The sequence below is a fragment of the Suncus etruscus genome, chromosome 18, assembly GCF_024139225.1.
Source record: "Suncus etruscus isolate mSunEtr1 chromosome 18, mSunEtr1.pri.cur, whole genome shotgun sequence".
Taxonomy (NCBI): Eukaryota; Metazoa; Chordata; class Mammalia; order Eulipotyphla; family Soricidae; genus Suncus; species Suncus etruscus.
The window spans coordinates 30,173,168-30,183,671 of record NC_064865.1 but is presented as its reverse complement, the minus strand read 5'-3'; the positions used below and the strand labels follow the sequence as shown (position 1 = coordinate 30,183,671).

General features: G+C 48.7%; 1 protein-coding gene across 1 annotated transcript; it reads left to right on the top strand.

Moving 5' to 3' along the window:
- The first annotated feature begins 2,938 nt into the window (after nt 1-2,938).
- On the top strand, nt 2,939-9,557 carry KCNK16 (potassium two pore domain channel subfamily K member 16). Its single transcript, XM_049765421.1, has 5 exons — nt 2,939-3,151; nt 6,538-6,652; nt 7,904-8,070; nt 8,881-9,046; nt 9,334-9,557. Exons 1-5 carry the CDS (start codon nt 2,939-2,941, stop codon nt 9,555-9,557), a joined length of 885 nt encoding a protein of 294 aa, XP_049621378.1.
- Nucleotides 9,558-10,504: the final 947 nt, after the last annotated feature.

The window sequence follows — 10,504 nt, the reverse complement described above, 5'->3', positions numbered from 1 at the left end:
AACCTTAAGAAAGTGAGTCTGGGGCCGGGCGGTGGCGCTAAAGGTAAGGTGCCTGCCTTGCCTGCGCTAGCCTTGGATGGACCGCGGTTCGATCCCCCGATCCCCCGGTGTCCCATATGGTCCCCCAAGCCAGGAGCAACTTCTGAGCACATAGCCAGGAGTAACCCCTGAGCGTTACCGGGTGTGGCCCAAAAACCAAAAAAAAAAAAAAAAAAAAGAAAGTGAGTCTGGGGGCTGGAGAGATAGCATGGAGGTAAGGCATTTGCCTTGCATGCAGAAAGACAGAGGTTCAAATCCCGGCATCCCATATGGTCTCCCAAGCCTGCCAGGAGCAATTTCTGAGCATAGAGCCAGGAAAACCCCTGAGCACTGATGGGTGTGATCAAAAAACCAAAACAAACAAGCAAACAAAAAAAGAAAAAAAGAAAATGAGTCTGGAGCAGGGTGGCTCCAGAAGAGTAAAGAGTGAAGAGTGAATAATCTAAGCAAAGCATAAAAAAGGCTTTCAACCTTGTGGTTCAGAGCCCATCAAACCAACAACCTTTATTCCCCTTCAATTCACCCCCCAGGCCAGGGGAGGGTTCAGTAACAGACAAGGTACCTATATGGAGCTAATGCAATCTAGGTAGGTTTTTATATTTCAAAGGTGAAGGGAGGAAGAATAAAGGCAGAAATATTTTATCGTAATAAAATAAGGTGTGACCTAATACACCAGTTGTGAGCTCAGAGAGCAGAACTAGAAGTAATGTCTAAATATCACAGTGTGGCCCCTCAAACAAAAAATTACTAGGTCAAAAGTACTGGTCCCATGTGCTCCACCTGCTCTCAGCATGAGTCTGACAGTGCTGTTATCGAGGTGTGTTCAAGCAACACTACTGAAGGGTATGACCTTCCCCAGAAAGCATCACCATGAGTAGAACATGTGTGGGTATTCAACTAAAGGAGAATCACTCCCAGTGAGCACCTGGTGTTAAACCATATTTCAACATGAACTAAAAGGAATGGGTTTGGAGAGGAGGGGAGAAATGTTCACAAATATTCATAGCAGCTTTATTCAAGGTACCAAACCATTGAAAACTACCCCACTATCTATCAACTGATAAATGAATAAAAAATAAAAGTAATTCACACAGAAATCTGAAATAGGATTCGGCCCTGGAACAGAATAAAGAATATGGCTGCACCATAGATAACTTTGAAAATGTGTGAATTAAAGAAGCCAGACACAAAAAGGCCAGACAGGCATGAAATGTCAGGTCCTTAGAAATAGAACTGGATAGGGGCTGGAGAGATAGCATGGAAGTAAGGCATTTGCCTTGCATGCAGAAGGACGGTGGTTCGAATCTCAACATCCCATATGGTGCCCCGAGCCTGCCAGGGGCAATTCTGAGCAAAGAGCCAGGAGTAACCCCTGAGTGCTGCTGAGTGTAACCCAAAAACTAAAAAGAAAGAAAGAAAGAAAGAAAGAAAGAAAGAAAGAAAGAAAGAAAGAAAGAAAGAAAGAAAGAAAGAAGGAAGGAAGGAAGGAAGGAAGGAAGGAAGGAAGGAAGGAAGGAAGGAAGGAAGGAAGGAAGGAAGGAAGGAAGGAAGGAAGGAAGGAAGGAAGGAAGGAAGGAAGGAAGGAAGGAAGGAAGGAAGGAAGGAAGGAAGGAAGGAAGGAAGGAAGGAAGGAAAGAGAGAGAGAGAGAGAAAGAAAGAAAGAAAGAAAGAAAGAAAGAAAGAAAGAAAGAAAGAAAGAAAGAAAGAAAGAAAGAAAGAAAGAAAGAAAGAAAGAAAGAAAGAGAGAGAGAGAGAGAGAGAGAGAGAGAGAGAGAAAGAAAGAGAGAAAGAAAGAACCCGGGTTCAATTTCCAATACCCCATATGGTTCCCCAAGCCCTGCCAGGAATGATTCCCTCAGTTCAGAACAAGGAGTCAACCTCTAAGCAGTGCCAGCTGTGGCCCCCCAGAATACAAAGGAAAAAAAGTAAGAAGTAGATGAAAGGCTGCTGGAAGTGTGAGGTGGGGGCAGGGGAGCAGACAGCTAAAGGTGCAGAATTTCCCTCTGAGGGAATGGAACTGTGAAAGAAATGTTCTCAAATCGCTCATGGGTCAACTATGTGACCTATGAACTTCCTGAAAACTTGGCTTTGACTATATGAACGGGGCAGTTCACAGAGCATCTCTCCATAAAGCTGTTGCCAACTCCACCCCAAAGAGACAGAAGGAAACATGATTCTGCTCATCTAGACTCACAACCCCCACCCCAGGGCCAGAATTCTGCTTGCTTTTAAACATCCTCATCAACTCATTCTCTTCTGAGAGTAACCTACTAAAGATTTCATGCAAGGACAATTATCAGGAAAAGCTACAAGGCAAATCACTCCATTTATTAGGAGCATCTGCCCTGATAATACCCTGGACTGAGATTGTCATCTATTTGCTCTGCCCTGATTTGTCACCCCGTTTACTCATCCTGGGTTCCCCCAATAGGCAGGGCAATGCTCCAAGCCCCAGTCCGTAGTCAAGACAACTGAGTACAAGGTTTATTCATTCTGATTCCTTCCCAACTTCCAAGCTAAGGGACTTGAAGCCTTTGTGGATAAGAAGCTGGGGGCTGCTGAGGAAGTCTGGAGGCCTGGGGAGATCATGGGCTAGGAATAGGGGCACTTATCAGATTTGCCCAAAAACACCTTCTAATTTGGAGGCAGAGAGGGAATCTAGAACCTTAAGAGGGCCAGTAGGTACCTTTGAGGGTCCATGCCTCTGACTTTCTTTCCATGGGGGTGGCAAGCCTGTTTGCACTCACCCTACTTAGTGCAACCAAGCTGAGCCACGCTGTTCAAACAGACGCCTCAGCCTCAGACACCTGTGCCCCTGAGCCCAGTAGGAGGCACAGGAGAAGAACGAGGCAGGCAGAAAGCTCCTTCAGCCAGCCTACGGCACTGGCCCGGCCACACCATGGCCCGCACTAGGCTTTGCAGCTGCTGGGGTGGCCGCATGCTGCCTCTGCTGCTGGTCTATATCTGCTACCTGCTGCTTGGCGCCAGCATCTTCCAGCTGCTGGAGAAAGAGGCTGAGTCGAATTCCCGGGAACAGTTCCAGGTGGAAAAGCTGCATTTCTTGGAGAATTATACCTGCCTGGACCAGCGCACTCTGGAACAGTTTGTGGAGGTGCAGGGGACATGCTGGAGTGGGTGGGCAGGCAGGGGCTTCTCCCCTGCCCCAGTACAGTATCTTGTTTGAGAGCAAGCTGGTAGATAGAAAGCAGGGAACCTCATGTAGGCTTCCTGGCTTTGGATTGCTTACATGACATGGGGCAGGTCACTAACCTCTCTGGACCTAGTTTCCTCACCTGTAGGATATTGCCATTAGTCCAATCTATCTATACTGCAAATGTTTGAGAGCAGATTAGAGGCACTATTGCCTGTTTGTGGGCCACACCTGGCAGTATTAGGGGTCATTCCTAGCACTATTCAAAGGGCCATGCAGTACCAGAGATGGATCTCAGACCTCCCATATACCGAGCATGTCTGCTAGCACTGTGAGCCATCCCAACCTCATCCCTAAAAGCAAGTTCTAAGCTGCCACTTAAGTTCTCTTGCTGCCAAGAAACATGAGCTGGGCAGGGAGATAGCTCCAGTGAAGGAGCACATGCCCCACAGATACAAGACCAAGTTCCATTTGCAGCACTTTTGGGGCCTGGAGCTTCCAGCAATGCCTGGAGTGCCTCAAAACTGTTTTTACTGTACTTTCTGCCTTGCCTTAACCCCCATGTGTCAGTGCCAGCCAGGACTGAGGGGTTTTCACAGTCAATTGTTAGCATAGGACCTTTCCTGGGCTCCACCCAGGACTGAGTCATGCCCTATCGGGCCACTCTCTGGGGGTGAAGAACAGTTCATTTTCTGGGCCCCTTCTGCTTTCCAGCACCAACTCTGGAGCCCTCCACACAGTCTCTACCAAAGCAGAGGCAGAGAGCTAGTAGCTGAGCATGGTATATCCCAGTTCAATCTAACACTGCCTAACCTCAGAACCCTAGAAGCACTGAGCACTGCTGGTTGGCCCTTGTCATCCCCAGCACCTCAGGACCTGAGTAACAGCATGTTCTCAGGCTCCGACATGGCACTGCTGGCCCAGTTGGCCAAGAATCACAGAGTGGCCCTGGACCTCCAGGGCACTGCTTGGGATGAATGAAACCAGGATGCCATGTGAAAAGGTAAGTGCTCAAGAGTTCAGAGTGAGTAAGAACCACTCAACACACAGGGACAAATCAAGTGCAAAGTCTTCAGGGTGAGGATCAGGATATAGGGAGAAAGTACAATGAGTGTCCAACAGGATCCAAAACCAGGAGCAGGCTGGTTCCTCATGGTGGCCTGTGCGGCTCCCTCTTCTACCTGAGCCATGAGGGGGAGTATGGGAGCTAATGCTGTACAATGAAAGAGAGGGAGACAGAATTGGCATCTGTGAGAGGGCTCAGCCTAGAGCAACAAATCCAGTTGTGGCCTGCAGTATCAGCATGGTCAGAGGAATGGACCCTAACCTAACTCCATGTCAGTAACTTGGGAACAGGGTTTCAGGGCATGCTGATGCCTCCTCAGGAGAGAGGATAGTCTAGACAATGACAGCTGGGGTGTATGGTCAGAGAAAACTTTCCAGAGATCTGAGGGACTCTTTCTCCTTCTCTGAAGGACCTTCCTTCTAGAACATGAGTTTCCTGGCTCAGATTTTATTTTCTTGCTCCACTGTAGCTCAGAGCTGGAGCAACAGACCCCTTATTTGGTCTGAGAAGGCATAGGCACCTCCCCAAACTCCAGAGTGGAAGGTGGAGTTTTGCACTCTCCCTCCTCCTCCTCAGTCCAGAGATCCTGTTCAGGGGTGCTGGGATATAATAATCTCTGAAAGTAAGGAGGGGGTACCCCTGACTGTTCCTTCCCTGAATCCCCCAGGGGAGACAGAACATCATGTCCTTAAGATACTTCTGCCTCCTTGGAGGGACCCTGAGAGGCAGAGGGCAGCATGCAGGGAGGCAGTCAACTACCATGATTAGAAGCCCATTCTTGTCTGATCCTGGAAAATATCAAGCTTGAAAACAGGGCTCAAAGCAGTACTGAAAATGGGTTCTCTAAGAACACAGTTTGACTTTTCATGAGAGAATGGAAGTCTATGTTCAGAGTCTGTGTTCATCCTGCTCCGTGAGATGGGAAATCTCAGGTTTGCACAAGGATGGGGGCAGCCAAGATTCAGGGCAGGTGCTAAATCTGAGTGCTCCATGTTTCAAAATGTTCGGTCCTGGCCTCCTGGAGTCTAGGAAAGAGATGGAGGCCAGAGTCCATGTGTTCCTGCCAGCCAGCCTCTGCCAGACAACTGTCTGGATGCCCAGCCCAGCCCTGCCTGTAATCACCCAGTCAGGGGCAAACAGTTCCCACAGGAACCAGAGGCCTGAAGCCTAGTTTCTCAGGTGACAGTGTCATGTGAACTTGACCTGGAACAATTCATATCTACTGGCATGGCGGGGAAAGCTGAAGGAGGAGGAACCCTGCCCTGCCCCCAAAAATTCATGGAGGCCTCAGTAATGGCCTTGAATCTCTGGGTTGGGATGGAGGGGCCTACCGTTTTTTTGGTTTTTGTGTTTTTTTGTTTGTTTGTTAGTTTTTTTCTCCTTTAGGCCTGCCACTAGGGGGAGCAAAAAACCAAGACTCTCAGCTCACTTTATCTGGGAGTATAGAAAGTGCTTGGTTCCTGCCATCAGCCCCTTTGGAAGATGCCCATGACTTCCCCCTTGTCCCCAAATCCCCAGGTTCCAATAAAACTCTCACTGAAACAACCAGTGTGGCTCTCCCCTGTACCAAACAATCTGCTTGCATCACCTTCTTGGCCATAGACAGTCTCCCACCTAGACCACTTGTGAAATATCCTCTGCCTCACCTCCTTGGGCCCATGTCTACAGTCTAAGTTTACCGTTAGCAGTTCAGTCATTAGGGCAGGCAGTGGATTTAAAATCCAATGATTTGGGGCCGGGTAGGTGGCGCTGGAGGTAAGGTGTCTGCCTTGCAAGCGCTAGCCAAGGAAGGACCGAGGTTCGATCCCCCGGCGTCCCATATGGTCCCCCCAAGCCAGGGGCGATTTCTGAGCACATAGCCAGGAGTAACCCCTGAGCGTCAAACGGGTGTGGCCCAAAAACCAAAAAAAAAAAAAAATCCAATGATTTTGGGCATTTTGTTTGCTATTCTGGTTTTTGTTTAGTTTTTGGGCCACACCTGGTGATGCTCAGGGGTTACTCCAGGCTATGCGTTCAGAAATTGCTCCTGGCTTTGGGAACCATATGAGATGCCGGGGGAATAGAATTGTGGTCTGTCTAAGGTTAGCGCATGCAAGGCAAACACATTACCACTTATGCCACCACTCCGGCCCCTTGTTTGTTATTCTGACCTTTATGCCCTTTTCATGAAGGAGAAATTATGTCCTTGAAGAATCTCATTTGATGGCATGGCATGAAAGCTCACCACTGAGTGTGTGACCAACAGCCAATATTCTTCTTCTATCTTGTCCTCCTGACACAGGTCATCCTGGAGGCCTGGGTGAAGGGGGTGAACCCCAAAGGCAACTCTACCAACCCCAGCAACTGGGACTTTGGCAGCAGTTTCTTCTTTGCGGGAACCGTTGTTACCACCATAGGTAATGAATCTGGGTAAAGAAAGGCTTCCTCAAAAAGTCCTATCTTGTAGTAGGAGAGATAGCACAGTGGCCGGAACATTTGTCTTGTACACAGCTGACCTGGGTTTGAGCCTTTGCACCCCTGTTCATCCCCAAGCACCACAGGAATGATCCCTGAGTACACAGCCAGGAGTAGCTCCTGAGCACCATCAGGTATGACCCAAAAAAACAAACAAACAAAAATCCTATCTTAGTTTGTTATCCAATAGCAGGAATCAGGGTAAGGAAGTCATTTAACTAGTAGATAGTTCCAAAAGTGAGAGCAGAGAAGTGAGGTAAAAAGAGAAAAGACAATGAATGAAGTTTGCCTGGATAAGTTTGAGATTGTGGAACTCAGCCCTGCAGGAAGCCATGAAGAGCCCATCTTCAGACCAGGCTCTATGGGTGAGGACATTCAGGTATTTCTCCACCATCTCCTGCCCTCTCTTGTGAAGAATGGTCCCAGATGTAGTAATTCCTTAGCATTTAGGAGAGACCATGCATACTTCTGCCACCAGGAAACTTCTGAGGAGCAGGGACTTGTAGGAATAGTGATTGAGTTTACAGGAACTGTTTGCTAAAACTCTCCTAAGGGGAGTCTCAAAGATTCTGAAGTTACAGGACATAGACAGTGTCTACAGAATCCCCCACTCAGAAGACCTGGGTGATCACCCACAAGGGAACTCCAGACCTTAAAGAATCAAGCAAGCGCAATGCCACACACCTTCCTTGAACTCAGGCAATGCGCAAAGCAACTGAAGGTGAGTGGGTGGCAGACCTTTAACTTGGATCAGACAGCAGAAGTAAAAATTAAAGTTGGATCAAACCCAAGCTCAATGCTCACAGAGCTGATCCAACAGAGGGGTAAGATAAACACACTAAAAATAAAGCAGATCACTCATTAAATAGGAACAACCTAAGTACTATGGGGAATCTCACCTCCTTAGCAGGAAGAGGGTGCAGTCGGGAAACTTCCTGGGGGTGGTGCCATTTGAAATGGGCTTTTAAGGGTTTTTTATGAACAGAAATCTTTGTTTATGAACAGAAATGGGCTTTTAAGGGTTTTTATGAACAGAAATCTTTCTAGCATGCGGATTCATGGGAAGTGCATTACCCAGAGGTGACAGAAAACTCTGTTAGAGTTTTCTAACAGAAAACTCTGTTTTCTGAGAGTTGGGGAGGCCATTTGGAACCCTTTCTGCCTCATTCTTAATACTTTTCTTCACCCTTCAGGATACGGGAACTTGGCGCCCAGCACAGAGGCAGGCCAGATCTTCTGTGTCTTCTATGCCCTGGTGGGCATCCCACTCAACGTGATCTTCCTCAACCACCTGGGCTCAGGGCTACGTGCCCACCTGGTCCCCCTCAAGAGGTGGGAGGACCAACCCAGGCGCTCTCAGGTAGGGATAACCATGCTAGGACTGATTCCACCACAGACTAAATCCTCCTGAAGCTGTCATGACACTGTCCTGACACTGTCATGAGGATTGGCAGGTGTTGGGGGAGACACTCCAGGGAGAAAAGGATTGAGCAGAGGAAAAGGGTGAATTCAGGGCAGGCCCAGGTGGGAAGCACCTCTTGAAGTTCTGCCTCCAGGCAAGTACAAAGGCACACTAGGCATTCATTCATCTGTATTGAGCCTACCAGGTCTTTAGTCCCTGTCTCTTTTGGGGCTGTGTCCTGGTGCCCAACACTTCTCTATAGCTGAAGAATAGATTAAAGGAGCTGATACTGGAAGGTCAATTCTTGATGAGCCACAGAGGCTTCTTGGAAGGGAGAGTGTAGTCCATCTCTGTGGCCATAATGAAATTCCACCATGCTCACTATACTCAAGGTTACCCAGCACACCTTGGAGTCTACCCCATTAACCTCTGAGTTCCTCAAAGGTGCTCATGCAAGAAAAGGGTGGAGGAATATACTCAGTCCACCCTACCCCTCAATCTGAGGCCCTGAGTGCATGTTTAATTTTGATTGCTCAAGCCTGAAAAAATGTCCAAATTCTATTTTAACTAAGTGCTCCCCCGCCTTTCTCTCCATGAGCAAAATGAGGCACACAGAAAAACCAGCCCCAGCCATAGATCTTTACTGCTGCAAAGGGCATCTAACTTCAAGATTGGTCTCAGTCCCATACTCAAATTTGCTCCAGACATTCCCCCACTCACCACACAATCTTGGACATTTCAAATGGAGACAGACCCATTCCTTCCCAGCTCCTGCAGCTGCTGGGCCTGGCTTTGTTCCTGGCCTTGGGCACCCTAGCCATTCTCATCTTCCCACCCATGATCTTCAGTCACGTGGAGGGCTGGAGCCTCTGCGAGGGCTTCTACTTTGCCTTCATCACCCTCAGCACCATCGGCTTCGGGGACTACGTGGTTGGTGAGAAGGTGGTCAACCCCATTTCTCAGGGTGGGGACCACCAGGACTCAGGGGTGGGTGTACGAGGGGGGATATAGTGGTTCCAAAAGGCCCTGGGTATTCTGGGTATGAATGATGTAGGAGGTGATACATATTCTTAATATGTGGCTGTCTGGGATTTGTCAATCTTTCTCTCTGGAATCTTCATGGCTGGTTCTGTCCTGGAAGAACTGTTAGGGGCCCTTTGGATTCAGGAAGTACCTGCATCCTCAGGCAACTGGCATTTATCACCTCCCCTTCCTGGCCAGGCACAGACCCCAGCAAGCACTACATCTCTATGTACCGAAGCCTGGCAGTCATCTGGATCATCATGGGCCTGGCATGGCTGGCACTGATCCTCCCGCTGGGTCCCCTGATTCTGCACAGATGTTCTCAACTGGGGATGCTCAGCTGGAGCTTCAGCTTCAAGGAGGGAGGAGCCTCTGAAACTAAGGGGCTCCCCAGACCCCAGAAGATTCCCATCTCTTCATAAGTTTCCTGCCCCACCCCACTCCACCCGGAGGAACCTCAGGAGCTCCTCCGAGCGTCCCCAGCCCACACTTTGGATTTCCTACCTTGCCTCTGCCTCTGCCACTCACTTTCCAGTCAGGGCTGATGCTGAGCTCTAGGGAGATGCAGATAAGAAAGTAACAGAAAGCATAAAGACAGCATCCAAGACAGCCAGGTGAGAAGAACCCTTTCTAGTCCCCTCAAGGGACTAGATCTCTTGGCTTTGCAGATCTGAGTTCAATCTCCAGCACCTCATGGTCTCCTGAGCACCACCAAGAAAGACTCCCAGGTACTGAGCCAGGAATAGCCCCCTGAAAACCCAAACCCAAGGTTGGGAGAGAGAAGTAAGAGAGAGAGAGAGAGAGAGAGAGAGAGAGAGAGAGAGAGAGAGAGAGAGAGAGAAGTGCATATAGCCAGGCAATATCACCATTCTGATTTCATCACTGTGATCCTCCTCTTCCTCCTCCCAAGAAACCTTCTCTAGGACAGCAAATTAAGGGTAACTTGGGCTTTTTCCTATTGGTTCTGTGCACAGCATGTATTTTCAGGTCCTCACTATGTGTCAGGCACTGTGCCAAGCTCGGGGATACAACAAAAATTGCTCCAGTTCTTTGCATACATCTAACTGAACATCAGATATGAAAGCAGAAAGGCAACACCACTCAGCTAGAGCCCAGCATGCTAAGGCAGGGCTCAATCCAGAGCATGACAAGGGCCCATCATGGAAGAGAAAGAGACTTTTGAGCAGCCCAGCCCAGTATAAACAGGATACCTGTCCTTAGGAAGCTGGCAGCCTACCAGTGCCTACCCCTATGCTTTCCCCCACTCTGGGCAGAAAACAAAACCATATGAGCTCTTGCTGTTATTGTTTTGGGGCCAAACTCGATGATGCTCAGTGGTTACTCTTGGCTCTGCACTCAGAGTCTGGTG